Genomic DNA, 19,413 nt, shown 5'->3' with positions numbered 1-19,413 from the left:
TGAGAGGGTGCCAGAGAGAGAGAGAGAGAGAGAGGAGAGTGGGAGAGAGAGATGCGCTGCCACGACAGCAGCAGCACGAGAGAGAGGAGAGAGTCGGAGAGAGAGAGAGAGAGAGAGAGAGAGAGAGAGAGCAGAGAGAGGAGAGAAAGAGAGGAGGGCAAGAGAGAGAGAGAGTGGGAGAGAGGCACGCTGCGAGAGAGAGAGAGAGAGAGAGTCGGAGGGAGAGAGGAGAGATTAGAAGCGAGCACGAGAAAGAGAGGAGAGAGTGGAGGGAGAGAAAAAGAGAGAGAGAGGGGCACGCTGCCACGGCAGCACGAGAGAGAGAGAGAGAGAGGGGTGACAGAGAGAGAAAGGAGAGAGAGGAGAGAAAGATAGAGGGGTGAGAGAGAGAGAGAGGAGAGAGTGGGAGAGCGAGAGAGAAGAGAGAGAGGCGCAACATGCGAGTGAGCGAGAAAAAGAGAGGAGAGAGTGGAAGAGAGAGAGAGTGTGGGAGAGCGAGAGAGAGAGAGAGAGAGAGAGAGAGAGAGAGAGAGAGAGAGAGAGAGAGGGATGAAGCAAGAGAGAGAGACAGAGAGAGAAGAGAGGAGAGTGAGGGAGAGGCACACTGTTGCGACAGCGCACGAGAGAGAGAGAGAGAGAGAGAGAGAGAGAGAGAGAGAGAGAGAGAGAGAGAGAGGAGAGAGTGGGGGGGAGAGAGAGATAGAGAGCAAAGAGAGGAGAGAAAGAGAGGGGCAAGAGAGAGAGAGAGAGAGAGAGAGTGGGAGAGAGAGAGAAGAGAAAGAGAGGCGAGAGAGAGAGAGAAAAAGGAGAGTGTGGGAGAGGCACGCTACCGCGACAGCGTGCGAGAGAGAGAGAGAGAGAGAGAGAGAGGAGAGAGAGGAGAGAGTGGGAGAGAGAGAGGAAAGAAAGAGAGAGAGAGGAGATAGTGGGGGGGAGAGAGAGAGAGAGAGAGAGAGAGAGAGAGAGAGAGAGAGCAGAGAGAGGAGAGAAAGAGAGAGGGGTGCGAGAGAGAGAGAGAGAGAGAGAGAGAGAGAGAGAGAGGGAGTCAGAGAGAGAGAGAGAGAGATAGAGAGAGAGGAGAGATAGATAGAGGGGTGAGAGAGGGAGAGAGAGTGGGAGAGAGAGGAGAGAGAGCACAAGAGGAGAGAGTGGGAGAGAGAGAGAGAGAGAGAAGAGAGAGAGGTGAGAGAGAGAGAGAGGAGAAAGGAGAGTGTGGGAGAGGTGCACTGTCACGGCAGCGCACGAGAGAGAGAGAGAGAGAGAGAGAGAGAGAGAGGAGAGACTGGGAAAGAGAGAGGAGAGAGTGGGACAGAGAGAGAGAGAGGAGAGAGAGAGAGAGCAAGCGAGTAGAGAGAGGAGAGAAAGAGAGAGGGGTGCGAGAGAGAGAGAGAGAGAGAGAGAGAGGAGAGAGATAGGGAGGAGAGAGGAGACAGTGGGAGGGAGAGAAAAAAAGAGGGGTGCACTGCCGCAATAGCACGAGAGAGAGAGAGAGAGGGGAGTGGGAGAGAGAGAGAGAGAGAGAGAGAGAGAGAGAGAGAGAGAGAGAGAGGAGAGATAGATAGACGGGTGAGAGAGGGAGAGAGAGTGGGAGAGAGAGGGAGAGAGAGCGTGAGAGGAGAGAGAGAGAAGAGAAAGAGAGGCGAGAGAGAGAGAGACAGAGACAGAGAAAGGTGAGAGAGAGAGAGAGAGAGAGAGAGAGAGAGAGAGAGAGGAGAGTGGGAGAGAGAGAGAGAGAGAGCACGAGCAGAGAGAGGAGAGAAAGAGAGAGGGGTGCAAGAGAGAGAGAGAGAGAGAGAGAGAGAGAGTGTGTGTGTGTGTGTGTGGGAGGGAGAGAGGAGACAGTGGGAGGGAGAGAAAAAGAGAGAGGGGTGCACTCCTGCGATAGCGCAACACAGAGAGAGAGAGAGAGAGAGAGAGAGAGAGAGAGAGAGAGAGAGAGGGGGGGAGTGGGGGAGAGAGAGAGAGAGAGAGAGAGAGAGAGAGAGAGAGAGAGAGAGAGAGAGAGGAGAGAAAGATAGAGGGGCAAGAGAGGGAGAGAGAGAGTGTGTGTGTGTGGGAGACAGAGTAGGAGACAGAGAGAAAAGAGAGAGGCATAGCGCATGAGTGAGAGAGAGAGAGAGAGAGAAAAAGAGAGGAGAGAGTGGGAGAGAGAGAGGGAGAGAGAGAGAGAGAGAGAGAGAGAAGAGAGGAATGAAGAGAGAGAAGAGAGGAATGAAGAAAGAGAGTAGGCGACGCGATAGAGAGGAAACGAAGAGGAGGGGAGAGAGAGAGAGAGAGAGAGAGAGAGAGAGAGAGAGGGGGGGGGGGGGAAATGAAGAGGGGAGAGAGTAAATAAAGATGAGAGGAAACAGAGAGGAGAGGGAAGAGAAGAGGAAATAAAAAGGAGAGGAAACACAGAGAGAGAGAGAGAGAGAGAGAGAGGAGAAAAAGAGAGAGAGAGGAGAGACGAGAGAGAGAGAAGCATAGTAGCATGAGAGAGAGAGAGAGAGAGAAGAAGAGGAAGAGAGGAGATGAGAGAGATTGACGAGAGATGAAAAGAGAGAGAAGCGTACTAGCATGAGAGAGAGAGAGAGAGAGAGAGAGAGAAGAAGAGGAAGAGAGGAGATGAGAGAGATTGACGAGAGATGAAAATTTAGAGAGGGAGGGAGCAAGAGAAAGTACAAGAGAGAGGGATAGAGAGAGTAAGAATGAAAGGCTGTGACTCTCAAAGATAGAAAATCTTACCAATGAGGAGGAGAAATGAGTGGGCGATGATCAAGGAGGGATAAAGGAGAGATGTCTTGATGGAAGAATTTGGGAGCTACGATCAATGAGGGATATTAGAGGAGAGATAGTGAAGGAGAATGTGAACGTGTGGAAACTTGCAAACAAAACTATCTACCTTGTGTGTGATTTAGTCGAAACTTAAACAAACAAAACTATAAACCTTGGTGTTTGAGAGAAACATGTGGAAACTTGAATTTCAAATTTCTCGCCTTTTTTTAAACTATGAATCCTTATGTTTGAAAAGACAAACATGTGGAAACTTGAAAATTGTGCGAAAAGACAAACGTGTGGAAACATGAAAAGTGTGAAAAACGAAAAGGAAAACTTGTGGAGACTTGAATTGTAAATTTTTCTTTTTTTTTAAATTTAAAATGTGTTTCACTTTCATTTTCAATTTACGAGTTTAATTTCTCAATTAAATTTTTTGAAATATAGTAGAAAAAAATGCATTTTGTGTTGGAATATAAAAAGTATAATTTTAATTTTATCACATTTTTGAAAATTTTAAAAGTAGTTTAACTTACATTCGTATATTATTAGTTTAATTTATTTCTTTTTAGGGAGAATTAATATATTCTTCTAGGTAAATATTAATTTTTTTATTTTAAGTCTTATTTTCTTAATTTTATGTTTAAATTTTTATATTTTTTCATAAACTTTAAGTTAAATTAAATTTACTTATATTTCAAATTTTGTGATTTCAAACTAATAAGAATTTACTTTGTCAAAATTTAAACTTCTTATGATTATGAATTTTAAATTCTTATTAGTTTTAAGTTAAATTAATTTGAATTAAAAAAGAGTTTGGGGGTTTGGGTTTAAGGTTTGGGGATTGGGGGTTTAGGGTTTGGGAGTTAGGGCTTCGAGTTTGGGGTTAGGGGTTTATAGTTTAGGGTTTTGGTTTGGGGTTAGTGTTTAGGGCATTAATATTTGGGGGTTAGGTTTTAGGGTTTAGGGTTTAGGTTTTGGGGTTCAAGGTTTAGGGATTAGGGTTTAGGGTTTGGGCGTTAGGGTTTAGGGTTTAGGTTTTATGGGTTAGGGTTTAGGGTTTAGGATTTAGGGTTTAGGGGTTTGGGTTTAGGGTTTAGGGTTTTGAGGTTTGGGTTTAGGGTTTAAGGTTTAGGGTTTTTTGGGGGTTTAGGGTTTAGGGCTTGGGGGTTAAGTTTTAAGGCTTTAGGGTTTGGGGTTAGGGTTTAGGGTTTGGGAGTTTAGGGTTTAGGGTTTGGGGATTCGGGTCTGTGGTTTGGGGGTTTGGGTTTAGGGTTCAGGATTTGGTGTTAGGTAATAAGATTTTAGGGTTTGGGTTTTGGGTTTGGGATTTAGGGTCTAGGGTTTAGGTTTGTAGTCAATTAAATTTATAGTTTTTATCATTTAAATTTAAATTTATCAAGATTTTAACTTCTTATCACTGTGAATGTTAAATTCTTATGAGTTGTAAGTAAATTAGTTTTTGTAAATAAAAATTTTATCTTTTTTAAACTCGCAACCTGAGTATATTAAAAAGAACAATGAAAATAGATTACTTCTTGCTTTTAACTCGCAATCTAAGCATTTTAAAAGGACAATGGAAGATAAATTATTTCTTACTTTTCTTCACTTCAACGGTTGGTATAGTTTAGATTAGCATAGATTAGTTTGTCCTTAGAGAAGAGAACTCCAAAAAAGCCAATCGAAGCCATGCTCAAAATTTCTCGACTAGTTCCTAATCGGAGTTAGTCCATTTGTTCACATTCAATTTCACACTCACAATAACCCTACCGTTTAAGCAACTATCAAGGTTTTTAAACTTTCAAGATGATTAGAAGTTGTATCAGTGGACAAGACAGATTACAATTGAGTCAGTTAAGGGACTGGACAGAGCAGATTATATTTGTACCAGTTGTGGGAGTTGACAGAGCATTTTGCACTTATATCTAACACACTTCAAATTTGTATTCGATTGTACTTTATTTCATATTACACTATCCACGAGTTCATTGTAAATCCTTATTTTTTTTCACATTGATGCATGTATCTAGGCCTTGTAAATCCTTTAAGGCTATTTCCAAAGCATAAAATTGACACTTATGTGATTTGGAAGAATGAAAACTTGACGTGTATCAATGGGACTCATTGTACTTTTGATTTATCAAAGAATTGTAGTTTGTCAAAGTACCTAAAATTTTTGTTGTGCTTTAATATAGGATGGATCTTGAGGCTACAGCATTTGTCAATGGTATGACACTAAAATACAATGGAAGAATTTATGCCCCAAAGGACTTCACAAACTGGACCGTTGTTGACACAACAAAGAAAGCATGGTTCTTGGTATTGAGTAAAGGAAATCTCATTCTAGTGATGACAAAGAGAGAGTTGGAGAAAGATGAGTGGGCATCAGATGTATCTTTCTCAAAGAGCATTCAAGGGGGCAACTTACTAGGAATAAAAATTGAAAAAGATAGCAGTACAATGATGATTTACATAAAGTCAAGAATGAGCAACAGATTGTTTCTTCTTTCAAAGAAAGATGCAATGCACTTTGTGATGCCGTTGCCAACAACACCTGGATTTCCTGAATTGGTTCCTGCATTGGAGATCCTCCAACATGTGTGGGAGGAATTTCCCATTGAGGAAGCAAGAAAAATGTAGTCAAAGATTATCTTTGAATACTTTCAGGGTGCCATTGAACAAGGTTCAACTTCATTGGAGGGACCTAAGGTGCAAGAATCCACACATCAGAAAGGAAGTGATGAGGCAGGGGCGAGGGGGGGTGGGGGGTATAGGGGAGGGTGATGGGTATGGTGGGGCAAGTAGGTTGACAGCAATGGGGGGGAGGGCAACGAGGGTGGGGGGGTTGGAGGGGTTAGGGGGGGGCCAGGGGGCACAATGAAACCCTAAATGTAATTAAAAGGGATGTCAAAACATGATTGGCCAATATAAAATGTTAAAAAAACCCTAACTCTCATTATTCAATGGCAAGAGTGAAGAACACTGCTAGACCCACTGGATGCCGCCTCCACACTTCCTCCTCTACCTCCACCACCTCCATGGCATCTGCGCACACGAACCTATCCCTGGTGGCACCTCGCCCGACTCTCGTGAGCCCTCCCCCAACTCTTGTGAGGTGTCCCACGACTCTCGTGAGCCCTCCTGCAACTCTCGTGAGCCCTCCCCCAAGTCCCCTGAGCCCACTCCCTAGTCTCCTGAGCCTTCTCCTCCTCCCAAGTCCTGTGAGCCCACTCCCTAGCCCTAAGAGCATGAGCCTTTCCCTCAGCCTTCCCCTCAGTCTCAGCCTTCCCCTTAGCCTTAGCCTTAGCCTCAGCGTTAGCTTGAGACCCTTAGCCTTCCCCTCACCCTTCCCCTCAACCTCAGCCTTCCCCTGAGCCTTAACCTTCCTAATCCTCAACCGTCCCCTCAGCCTTCCCCTTATCCTTCCCCTCAACCTTCTCCTCAGCCTTCCCCTTAGCCTTTCCCTCGGCCTTCCCCTTCCCAAGAGAGCCCTCCCCCGATCGAACAACATGTGTTCGATAACCTCTTGGACATAGAGAGGCTTCCTAAGGGCCAATAGATTGCTAGGAAGAGCACCATCTTCCCTCTCCCAGTGATACAACCCATCATAGAGATGATCCCTGTGCCCATGAGGAGGGAATGTCACACTATTACTTGTAGAATATCATAAATTGAATGTTATACATCAATGGAGAATAGGCGTTGCTAATATCTCAAAGTATTTTTAACAAATACATTCAATCCTCCTTAAAAATCATGAGCAAATGCTCCTCATAGATACACATTTTCTACATTCTACAAAAAGAAATCCATGCAAAGATACTTGAGAATACAACCATCTAGATGCTTGACAATGGAGTAGAGTCTTTCACTGGTGCTTCATGTGGAGGCTGCGATGCTTCATGTGGAGGCTATGGTGCTTTGTCTAGAAGATGTGATTTTGTTGGTGCTCCATGTGGAGACTATGATTCTATCAGTGCTTCCTGTGGAGCCTTTGATATTGTTTGTGTAAAATCAACCTCCTCTTCTTTGAAGTGCAAGTGTCGATTGAATCTCCTCTACTTGCATGGAGTTATTTTGTTATACTACTGGGCATTGTAGGTAATCCATTGAATATTTCGTTGTACTATTGGGCATTATAGATAATCCATTGTGTCTACTAAGTCACCTTTCTATCGGTGCATGACTACCTCAATGGCATATATCAAATTTTTTGTAGACCCTCCAATCATGATAATATATAACACAAATTAGTGTGGATATTGTATAGTATACTTAGCATGGGCATTGCATAGGGTACACAACATTTACTATATACTTACTATATCATCATGCCATAATATCCTTTCATTGAATCAAGATAGGAACATTCTCTGGCTTTCAAGTCCACACATACCAAACTCCAATGCAAGCTGCTAGCAATATGCCATAAAGACAACTCACTATCATTGAAATTTTGTAGATGGAAACCACATACAAACATATGTTTTTGTCCTTTCATTATTGATAATAAGTATTACCAAAAGGAGAGAATGAAGCATAAATGCATGAATTTGATAATAAGTATTACCAAAAGGAGAGAATGAAGCATAAACACATGACTTTGTACTAATAGAGGTATCTGTGTTATGACCACACTGCATCAAAAAATAAATGAACAATATCTTCTTAGATTCAAGGTTTTGATTGAAGTACATGAGAGTGTTTGTATGCAACCTTAGAATGAACATCATCACTTTGTCATTGACCTCTTTACTAGGATTAGAGAGGATTAGAATTTCCTCTATACTGAATGGAAAATACTGAGGTGTTCACATACAACACATTGAATGAGATCCCCCTTCTTGCTAATGCATTCATGTTTGCAGAATTCATCTCTATGATAGCTCTCTCCTATCATTTTATCTCCTTCTCTCCTCCTCCTCAAGTCCCACTACATCCTCATCCCTGATCTCTAGTATAACATAATCATCACTAGGTTCCTAACCAACCAAAATTTGAGCATTTAAAAGAGATGTAGTAGGAATAGAAGAAGAAAGAAGTGTTCCTAGAGGTATGTCCTTCAACATTATTGAGATTGGAAGATCTGATTTTGTAGAACTTTAACTTCATTGATGCTCTCACAAAGCATCACTAAATGTTTTTAAAGTTGTGAGTGCACAAGCATGGGTTGCTCCTCCTCTTCTGCTACATTCTCTTTAATAGTCTTTATAATAATATTAAAAACAAAGAAAATATTAAGGTTTCATATGTGTAGGAGTTTTCATGGTTTTTTTGCATAACAACACTTATTTAATTAATTTTGGACTTGTCAATGCACAAATTCATTTTTACATATACTTTTGCACTAGTTTTTGGATAAAATTTAAGAAAAACCCAATCTTCAAAGCATATATAAAAACAAGCATTTTTAAATATATTTTTAAAGAAGATGAAACTCAACTTATAAAATTTAATGCAACCTAGATAAGTTATAAGAAAAAATAAGATTCAGCAGTTGTAAACTCTCTTAATATTGAATGGTGTTAATAGACACCTTCAAAAGTTACAAACTCTCTTGATATTTAATGGTGTTAACTCAGGGGGGTCACTATGTATAAACCCTCTATATCACGTGTGTTCAAGACCTATATTTAGAATCCCTTATCTGTATATTTTTTCATTAATAAAATGTACCCCTTTTCTATACAAATCTATAAATTTTTTTCAAAACTATTTTAAATAGTCCCTTATGTATATTTATTTCTGTAAATTTTAGAAATAAAAAATATCCTTCTGTTGAACTCACGTGATAGGGTTACATATGATGCCCCGAGGGTGTTAATAGACACCTTCAAAAGTTACAGTATTAAGGAAACTCTCACCATATTTATAAAAGTGTTAACAAACACCAAAAGTTAAAATAAGCCTGAGATAAGTTACATAAAAAAATAAGATCCAGTAATTGTAAACTCTCTTAATATTTATAATAGTGTTTAGGAAGCACTTTCAAAAGTGACAAGTGGAAGTAACAAACTCTCACAATTTTTATAAAGGTGTTTAAAAACACCAAAATTTACAATAAGCCTCTCACTAGAAGGCAAATCTATTTTCTCTCTCTATCCTAAATTCAACCATTCAAGAGCTGAGCTCATCTCATCCTTATCGATGTAGTTAAAATTATAGAAGAGAAGTAAGGATTGATGAATTTTCTTTTTCATAACACTTTGTTTATACCGAATGGCTTGCACTTCCTGGGGTGAAAATATTCCATAAAGAGCCGTACGCGAAGATATCTCTCTTTGAAAGTCTGTCAACTCTCTCCTATATGACTTCAATTTATCTATTTCACTAGTAGCCATACTTATTTTTCTTTTCTCCTCCTTCTCTAAGTCCTTCTGACAAGCAAAGTCATCATTCTCATACTGGGTTAACGGAGTTGGATTTTGCTTTCTCTCCTCTCTCTTTCCCGGGTTCTCGACAATCCATAGTTTGGTGCTGCCAATGGCTTCCTCTATGGAATCGATTACTTCAAAAAGATCCATGGAAACAAGAGGAGGAAGGTAATGAGAGGAAGGTAACTAGAGGAGGTAAGGCAAGATGGAAGGAGTATGCTTGAGGAGAGGAGGTAAGGGTATGGGCAACCAAGATGGAAGGAGTAAGCTTGAGGAGAGGAATAAGGTAAGAAGAGCAAAGTGGAAGAAGTGTTTGCTATGGGTGAGATATAGAAGACTAATGACTACTAAGGTTTTTATAGAAGTGCAGACTCATAATGTGAGATGAAAGGAGTAAGCTTGAGGAGAGGAGTAAGGTAAGAAGAGCAAAGTGGAAGAAGTGTTTACTACGGGCGAGATATAGAAGACCAACGACTACTAAGGGATTTATAGAACTACAGACTCATAATGTGAGATGAAAGATTTAGAATAAAGAATTGGTAGAGGTTGAGATGACTAGATTATCTGAAGTAACAAATGCAAGACCGTAATGCGAGACATGTGAGAATGTAAGACAGTGATCAGTACATTGAAATCTATAAAATAAAATGATGGAACACAAGAATGATATAATTATTAGAATCTCATCATAAGATATTTATTGTATAAAATAAGTTAGACTTCAAAAAAAGTAAAACGGATTTTATAAATTTAGAGAGGTGAGTTTTCCATTGAGTGAAGTAAAAAATAAAAAACCGTAAATTTGAGAGACACATGAGATGATAGATTTTGAATCAGTTTAAATGTATGAAATAAAGTGATTGAAGACAAGAATAATATAATTAGACTCCCTTCTTTCGTGCATCCTAGTCCTTCTACAAGCACATTCTTCATTTATCACTCTTAATTTATCATCTCTCCACCCACCATGGATGTCCTTAGCATCATTGGAGACGTGGAGTCTGGAATCGACAGTCTCAAACAATGGGTTGCTGACCAAGGAGCAAGGAGAGATGCAAGAATTCGACAAGTCTCTCCATTGACACGGATGGAGAGAGAGGAATTCAATGCACAGAGGCAGACAGAAAGGGAGACTCAGAAGATAGCAGAGAGCAAAAGACTTATACAATGTATTATAAAAGCATGACAAGATCTATTGGACTTCTTAAGCAACCTACGTTATCGAAGCACTCGGTATGGTTGATTTGATCGGGATGCTGAAAGAACAATAAAGGCCTACCAAAGAGATTATAAAGAAACAATCTGTGATTGTTTGAATTTCTTCCTTCATTGTAATTATGTTGACGATATGAAAGAGGAGTTTGTGGAAGATTGGATTATTGAGAAGATAAGAGATACTAATGATGAGATCTTCCAGTGTGATCTCGGCCTCTGTGGCCTGTCCATCATGATTTCTTGAATTTCTTCCTTCATTGTAATTATGTTGAGGATATGGATGTGGAGTCTGTGGATGATTGGATTGTTGAGAAGATAAGACATACTAATTATGAGATCTTCTAGTGTGATCTTGGCTTCTATGGCTTGTAATAGTTTTGTATTCTCTACAACAAGTCTGGTAGGGCTGAGCATATCATATTAGAATTGCTAATACAATTTATTTTTTTAGAATTGCTAATACAATAATAATACAAATTGAATAAATATCATAAGTAAATATCCTAATGTATTGTAACATTTAACATAAGTTTAAAAAACACTATCATTAGTCAACACAAACAAGATAAAAATATTCAAGGACTCATGTTTCTTTCTACATGATTTATAACTGAATAGAGTCAAATGAGTCCTCTTGAGGCTGTGATGCTCTAAGAGTACATTGAGTCTCTACTTCTTGACATGTGGATGGTGTACATTGAGATTCTACTTCTGGTGCAATCGGGATAGACTAATCTCTTCCTCCTTTGCAAGAAGCTTCATTCATTTTGATGACAAATATGAGCTTTCCATTGCAATCTGTACAACAAAAGAGAATAATCATTAGGATAAACATGATATAGGAAATGAACTAAGTAAAGTGCAATGCTATGATGGATTTGCTCTTACCATCTTCTCTCATGCCATAGAATTTGACCATTGCTTGTTGCAGTTTGTCAACATCTAAGTAGACATTGTTGAAAGCATTCATCTCAAAGGTTTGCAAGCCAGATTTCTTTTTACTCTTCCAAGTCATTTTGTCCCTTACGCAATGGTACCCTCCAAGCATTTCTCTTGCACATTGGTTTGTTTCTTGCTGTGCACATCTCATAGTAGGCGCTTGTGTCTTGGGTCCCTTAGTATCCCAATGACATCGCTTGACTTTAATAAACTAGCTAGAGCATATGAATAGTCAATATCATCCCCGTCCGTTCTTCCCATCACATCCTCCATGAAGTTCCCAAAGGAGAACACAATAAAAACTGTCATAAACAATGTAGCACAAAAGAGTGTAATCTCATTGGAACATTTGATAAGCAACCTTGTAGCCTGGACTCTCCTCTTTCTAGCACCACCAGTGGGTGCCAATGCATCCATGTTATGTAAGTACCTTCTTTTCCTCTCCTTCAATCCCAAAGGTGTTTCTTTCATCTTTTGTACTTGTTCTTCTGCCTTCTCTTGTTCCTTCTCTATGGCTCATCAAATTTGATTGTATATAGATCTTTCCAAGACTTTTTTGGACTCAGCTAGCTTACTGAGTGACTCTTCTAATTTATGTCCCTCCAAGTCCAATGCATTTCACTCCAAGTCCAATGCTTTGGCTTTATCATAAAGATCCTAGTTCTTCCTTTGAAGATCCTACACAGAGTTATGCATTGCAACAATGATGCTATTTTCTAAATGTGCTAGCATCTCTCTGCTTGAGCTCTGCGCATCTTGCTTGCTTACATAGCCATTGACAGGGTATTGTTTAACCGATTGCAATAACCAAGCAACCACGCATGTCCATTTCCAACAAATTGAACTAGCTCATGCATTGTATGGAAAGGAGGGCTCTTTTGGTTGGCAGGATCTAAAGGATACAAGGATCCTTCTACCCAAAGGTCGAGATGCTTCTTTCCTTGTGAACAAAGACTATGGATTTTGGAAGCTCCCCTCAATCCTAGAATACATGTCTGCTAGCATCTCGGGGGGGTCACTCATCATATGTAACCCTATCACGTGAGTTCAACAGAAGGATATTTTTTATTTCTAAAATTTACAGAAATAAATATACATAAGGGACTATTTTATATAGTTTTGGAAAAAATTTACAGATTTGTATAGAAAAGGGGTACATTTTATTAATGAAAAAATTTACAGATAAGGGATTTTAAATATAGGCCTTAAACGCACGTGATATAGAGGGTTTATACATAGTGACCCCCCTGAGGCTAGCATATCAAGCCTCCAACTCTAAGTGAACCTAGTACTTGTTGGAGACGTCCTCGAATGGTGCCATGACTAAAGGATTATAGAGAAGGAGAAGGTGTGGAGATGCAAGCTTAAAGGAGTAGCACGTAGAAGAGGGAGGGCGAGGAGGAGGAGGGATGGGGGAGGGAGAACCAATAGTTGAAGAGGAGGAAAGGGGGGCAAACCAACAAGTGTGGAGGGTGAGGAGGAGTAGGCATGGAGGAGGAGCAGGAGGGAGGGGGGAGGAGGAGCAGCAGTTGAGGAGGGAGGGAGGGGGAGGATAGGAGGAGCAGGCATGGAGGAGGGAGGGAAGGAGGGGGACGAGGAGGAAGGGGGAGGAGGGAGTGAGGAGGGGGAGGGGAGGAGAGGGGAGGGGGAGGAGGGAGGGAGGGAGGGGGAGGAGGGAGAAAGGAGGGGGAGTGAGAAGGGGGAGGGAGGGAGGGAGGAGAGAGGAGGGAGGGAATTCAAAATTCGAATTTTGAATCTTGAATTTTTTGGTTCCCACCTAGGAGTACGAGTTGTGTAAGAGGTGTAAGAGGTGGGGTCACTTTTGAGCTTAACCCACCTAGGTGAGGGCGGGGGTTATGACCTTTTGGGACCTATCTTAGCCCTTTCATTAAGACTAATCCATTTCTTATGAGGCCCTTTTGAGACCCCAATTCTCCCCTAATGTCTGTCTTTCCAAGTGAGGAGCGGGATGCACTCCTTCCAAGCTCTGACCAAACCTACTGCTAGGTCTGACCTAACGATCTTTCAAGGGAATTATGAAAGAAGTCACTCGTACCACCAAAGGCCAGCCCAACAACCCACTCCTATCGACCTGCAATTTTCCAAATGGCTTTTGGTAATGTCGATCCAAGGGGCATACTTAGTGAACAATCGGGGAAGCAATTTAGCTATCAAGGCAACATTTTTTCGTCTCACATTCAGGAGTCCAAGCCCTTCCTATAGCTTGCAAACCTTTAGAGGCTCCCAAGGGATGTAGTGCATGCGCCATCGGCTAGCTTCCTCAGCCCACAAAAATTTTCTAAAGAGGGCTTCGATTTCGAGCCAGTGGATCTTCTTGAAGCTCTAAATGGAGGCAACATATGTAATGTCGGAGAGGCAGTTCTTCACCGATGATTTTCATATCCAACAAGGACCCTGTGAGTGTGGGATTCTAGAAAGCATCAAGCTCCGTCTATAGCTAGAGCAAGTCATTCGCATTGTGCTCCTCACCTGACCCAACCCCCAGATGGCTTGCTGACACAGGAGTCTCCGTCCCTACAAGAGGAGAAGTCTACTCTGCACCAAAGGTTCAACTGGTTCAAAGACAAGGTCAAGGCTAAGCTCAGGGCCTGGCATGGCATTAGCCCAAACCTAATCTCCTGAATAGAGAGAAAGATTCTCCTAGTTATTCATAGGATAAATCTTGTAGGAATGCAACAATTGTCACCATTATGGTGAAATTATTATACACTTATTTTTCAACACAATTAAGTCATTTACCATAAAGATTTCATGTGGAAAGCACCATGGCATGGATCCATATTTTTTCTCATACAAATTGATGGAAGATAAAGTGTATCATTGTCCAATGTGATCTGCCTCTTAAAAGAGGATACTACCAAAAATCTTGTGAGAGATCATGTTACTTGGTGAGGTTTTATGACGTAGAAGAGGCTACTATAAAAATCTTGTGAGAGCATGTTACTTGGTGACGTTTTGTGAGAGAACATGTTACTTGGTGAGGTTTTGTGACATACGACATTCATAGGCTACTACCAAAAATCTTGTGAGGGAAAAGACCCTTGATAAGCAAGATCATGTACAACAAAATTTTGCATGATTTATTGGGCATCAGTTAAATTTAGCTTGAATATAAAGTGACTTATTGCCATTACGAAAGCAATTATGCTATTTTTGTTGTAAAAAAGAGAGGATGTTGAAACGTGAGGCCTTTACTTAGTCAAATACAAAAATATACAACTTTAGATACAAAACGTATTCCAGGTTGGGAAAATTCCATATGATAGAAGCATAAGGTAGTTCTAAGCATTAACAATGAAGTTAGTAATAATATTAACTATTCCCGGTTGGGAAAAATCCATAAGGTATAAGCGTATAAGGTAGTTCTAAACATTAGCAATGAAGTAATATTAACTGCCTCATAAAAGATGCTAACGTGTGAACAAGGATGCTACCCCATAAGTTTGCTGAGAATGTGTTACTCTGCAAAGTTTATGATGTCCTCTGAACTATGCTTAAGGGGGAAGACAACAGTATCGTCAGGATTACTGAAACACTCCCAGCTATAGCTGCCTCCATCTAGGCTCGTCAGGATTACTGAAACACTCCCAGCTATAGCTGCCTCCATCTAGGCTTTCAGAGTTCCGGCGATATCAATCACAAATCGATACTTCACGTCGCCTTTCTCCAGCTTTGTCATTGCAGCATTCACTTGGTCTATGGGGATCTTCTCGATCGTGCTTGTAATGTTATGTTTGCCGCAGAAGTCCAGCATTTCTTGCGTTTCTGTTGTGCCCCCGATCAAGCTGCCTCCCACAAAGCGACGGCCTGCACATGCATCAGGACGAATTTACACAACTTCCATGTTTGATAGTTCTGGGAGACGGTCTTTGCAACTGTTGGGTACACATTACTTACCAAAGATTACAGCACCGGGGGCCAACTTTAAAGGTTGGTCCGGTATTCCAACCAAAACCATCTTCCCATTGACGCCCAGGAGGTGCAACAGAGGCTCAAGAGCGTGCACTGCAGGTACGGTGTCGATTATGTAGTCCAATGATTTGAAAGCTTGCTGCAGAACATTCCATGCGGACCACAGCTTTCACAAGTCAATTCCATGGAGAACCATGCAACATCATTAAGAACTGGTTAGGGCATACCGTATAGAATTGTATAGCCTACAAACCCAAGTTACAAGTGGCAACTTCACCTTCATCTGGTTCTCATCCTTGCTGACAATAAAACGATCGGCGCCCAACACCTCCTTTGCTTTCTTCTCTTTGCTTGGCGATGTACTGATGACCGTCACGTTTAACCCAAACGCCTTGCCAAACTTCACTGCCATATGCCCCAAGCCTCCAAGCCCAACAACTCCGAGGCTCTTCCCTCTTTCGGTCATGCCAAAATACTTCATAGGGCTGTAGACAGTTATACCGGCACATAGCAGGGGAGCTGCCCCATCCAAGGGAAGATTTGGGGGTATGCTGAAAACAAACCTGATAGAAAGAGAGACAACGTTAGAACTTGAGGGCCGTAATTCACACTAAACATATCCACTGCTGAAGTAAAAAATTCCTTACTTCTGGTCGGACACCATAAGCGTCGAATAGCCACCTTGGGTAGCACTTCCGTCGTAGTATACGCTGTTGTATGTAAAAATTACTTTCGGGCAGTACTGCTCCTCGCACTTCTCGCAAGCATCGCACTTTTCACAAGAACCCACCATACATCCCACGCCAACATGATCGCCTACCTTAAAATTTTTCACTTTAGCTCCAACTTGCGTAACGATTCCAACAATCTCGTGCCTGCATCAGAGACACGAGTATTATACGTTGGATCCGATTGCCAACCTGACCATACCAGCATCATTGCTGGAAAATCAAGAATATAGAGCATCACTACACTAAGCCGCGAACCGGTATATTCAAAACCTCCAGTATCCACCATGTTAGCAGCCTGGGTAGCCATCCGGCTAGACACAAAGGAGGGAGACTCACCCTGGAACCATAGGGTATGAGGAGCTTTTCCAGTCATTACGAATTTGATGCAAATCGGAGTGGCATATCCCGCAGTGAGTGATTAGGAAGGTGACATCCTCTTCTCCGGTAGCTCTGTCAAAAACGGGCAGCAAATCAACAAGGCGAGCGGATGCAAGCAAAGCCATCACGACCACATGAATAAACTCATCAAGCTGCAGGATAACAACATTTCTACGGGATAAACGAGCTGGCGATTCAAGGAGGGACAAGATTTGGCGACGTTAATCCAGGAAGATGATGAGGGAGAGACGAGAGTGTGAGGAGTACTACCTGCGAGTGAACTGGAAGGGGGCAAGGATACCAGAAGAATCCTTGGCAGCGTAACCCAAAACCGCTTGAGCCATGAGAAACGTGAATGGTTGAAGCTAGCAAGATAGGGAGAGCTGGGGTGGCAACAAGACGAGCACTTTGGAAGTACTTTGAATGGGGGGCACGCTAATGGAAATAGGCCTCCAAGTCCGTTGGGATATTAAAGGCTTTGCAGGGACACGCATAATGCATGGTTCTTCTCATTGCTGCGATAGTACATCAGTTCTTCTCATTGGTTTTACTTCTTCACTTGGAACATGACCCTTCCTCATAGTCCATACAAATGTCTAGTTCAACCTCTAATTGTTTTACTTTACCACCACGAGTTCAATTCTAATTGACCGGCTTGCATAAGCTTGTGTGTCTAGACTCTTCCAAATATGATCTATAGCAATGCCAACACAGATGTAGATATGGATGTGCTGCCACGTACAATAATCCAGAATAACAAACACTCCTTGCTCTAGTCACATATGGAAATGCTTTTGCTTCGCCCCAAAAGTATGACTTAAGCTTAAGTGTCTTTGAGACAAATCTAGAGCTCCTTTTACATCACACACACAAGCAGGCTAACTCTACTAGACCCCCATCCCCACCCCATACCACCCCTTGCCCCACCTTGCCCTACCCCTAGAAGGAGGACAAGGACAATAAGCAATCTCCATAGATGGAGAGGATATTACATCATTTAGTGCATCATCTATCTTAGAGTTCACTATTGAGGCACAAAGTTGCGACACATTTACACCCTTTGGATCTTCCCTCAGTAACTTCCCTTTGACCTTCACATCATGTAGGGCTAATAGATACTTTAGACAACATGTATGGATTCTATAAACACTCTTGAGAGCATGTATGGATGCTAATGAACACTCTTAAGAGCACGTATGGATTGTATAAACATGTATACATGATATTGGGGACCCATAAAATGGAAAAGAGGTTAGCTTGATGCCTATTCTTATGCATCATATAGTTTTGTATGGGAGTGACAAAGTCATGTGGATGGGTTTATAAATGGAAATTGGAGAACTTAGGGCTTCACTACATAGCAGCCTCCTCACAAGAAGAATCTCACATAATCTCTCTCTCTCTCTCTTGCATCCTATATATTGTCATAATAAACACGTATCTCTTATCCTTAAAAGTTTTAAAAAACATAAACTATTGAAAAAATATACAATATATTATCACATGTTCTTTCTCATCTTATAGTCCTACATATGGTTCAAATACCTTGTCTTTTTTTGAAATCCATATGATGAGAAGTGTTTGGCTTCTTGACCTACTCTTTTACCCCTTTCTTTCCTTCATTTTTGCATTCCAAAAGTCATCATAAGTGGCAAACAAATTTGAACCTATCCTGATCACTACTTTTTGAATTTGTAGTATGTGTGTCATGTGCTTTAGAGTTTCACTATAATGATCAACAGCTAACATTACACTAATACTATTATCAAAGAGTGGGCTAGTTGGACAATTAGACCAAAAAACTCAATTTCAAACCACCTAATGCAAAGCAATGTCACAAGGCAAAGGGAAAAATTAAATAGAACCCCTATTGGCCACTTTTGAAATTTATATAATTTATGAGGGCATGCATTCACCATTTTGAAAATTGGACAAGCAATAAGGTGGCATGTGCCTTTCTATCTAGCTTACCTTGGCTACGCTTTCTATTCCATAAATAATATTTCCAACAAAAAGGAAAATCTAGTTGCTCACTTATTTGAAGGATCCCTTTCTTCAAAAAAGAAGAAGCATGAAACCCTTGCCTATGGTTGAAGTATAAAAGATACATCCTATTCAAGGTTAATAATCCATTAAGGACATTGCACAATAGTAGTGAAATAAAGGTACCTTGATGTTTATTCAATTATAATGTTTAAAAATGTATCATCTTTGAAGCTTTTTCTTTCTTTTTTTCCAAAAAGGTGGGCATTAAATTAAGCAATAAAAATAAATTTCCTATAACCAAACGCCCAAAAACTATAAGGCGTGTGTGTTTATGGGTGGGATTAACTATTCAAGATGTTGGATATTTATAAGCATATGGAAAGAGAAAATCAAAATGTGACACAACCCATGTGAAAAGCATTATGGGAATTTTGGGACTCAAAAAAGGCCTCATAAGGAGTGGACTATGAAATTGGATTAAGGACTAAGGGTGAAAGCATGCTACGGTGTCTTAAAAAATACTCTTTTTGGCAAAGGTTCTAGCATAGATATACTACTAAATTGTGTACTAAAAGGCGCTGACAGTTGGATTAGATTTCCACATAAAGAGGAGTCCACGATCTACAATCTACAATCCACTCTCAATTGAGGATGATTTCCCCGCACATCGAGGAATCCGTGATCTACAATCTACTCTTAATTGACTCTTTTCTCTCTCGTGGAATCACTCGCACATGTTTGAAACCATTGATAGTCGACTCTCTTCTCTCTCGTGGAGTCCTGTCTCTGTCCCTGCAATTATCTCTGCTCATCTTCACTAGAGGTCCATTGCTCTCTCTCTCCCAGAGGTCCATTGCTCTCTCTCTCTCCCCGGCTCTCTCCATTCTCTGTGCAAACTGGTTCTCCCCTTCTCTCTCATTGAAGCCCTCGCACTTTGGACCTTATGTTCTCTTTGGTGTAAAAACCAGCTATGTTTGAGTGATTCTACAGCTCTCTCTCTCTCTCTCTCTCTCTCTCTCTCTTAGGATGACTTTCTCGTACAGTAAGATTGAGCATGCATGTTTTGACGTATTGTCTTCTTGTGTCATTCATTAATTCATAAT

General features: G+C 41.0%; 2 protein-coding genes across 3 annotated transcripts in view; both read right to left on the bottom strand.

Annotated features, from left to right (window-relative positions):
* Positions 1-14,910, bottom strand: part of LOC147887415 (putative mannitol dehydrogenase 1) — a 38,101-nt gene extending 23,191 nt beyond the window's left edge. Inside the window, exons 1-2 of the mRNA XM_087394308.1 lie at positions 14,765-14,910; positions 13,773-13,838 (exon numbers count right to left, since the gene is read on the bottom strand). Coding sequence (XP_087250434.1) covers positions 13,773-13,838; positions 14,765-14,910 — 212 coding nt within the window. The remainder of the gene's footprint in view (positions 1-13,772; positions 13,839-14,764) is intronic.
* Positions 14,530-16,699, bottom strand: LOC147887414 (putative mannitol dehydrogenase). Of its 2 annotated transcripts, none has more exons than XM_087394146.1 (7): positions 16,595-16,699; positions 16,283-16,396; positions 15,863-16,090; positions 15,493-15,778; positions 15,201-15,354; positions 14,882-15,110; positions 14,530-14,823 (listed from the first exon to the last, which is right to left on the bottom strand). In XM_087394146.1, exons 1-6 carry the CDS (start codon positions 16,666-16,668, stop codon positions 14,911-14,913), a joined length of 1,056 nt encoding a protein of 351 aa, XP_087250272.1. In that variant the 5' UTR covers positions 16,669-16,699; the 3' UTR covers positions 14,530-14,823; positions 14,882-14,910. The 2 variants fall into 2 exon arrangements, with proteins under 2 accessions (XP_087250272.1, XP_087250271.1); XM_087394145.1 differs by having other exon boundaries at positions 14,530-14,830; positions 14,889-15,110.
* Between the last annotated feature and the right edge of the window lie 2,714 nt (positions 16,700-19,413).

Source organism: Dipteris shenzhenensis, chromosome 23 (genome assembly GCF_047967505.1).
Source record: "Dipteris shenzhenensis isolate YYH24624 ecotype China chromosome 23, Dip_SZ_1.0, whole genome shotgun sequence".
Classification (NCBI taxonomy): domain Eukaryota; kingdom Viridiplantae; phylum Streptophyta; class Polypodiopsida; order Gleicheniales; family Dipteridaceae; genus Dipteris; species Dipteris shenzhenensis.
Note: the sequence above shows the minus strand (reverse complement) of the source record. Positions and strands in the feature narration are given on the sequence as shown.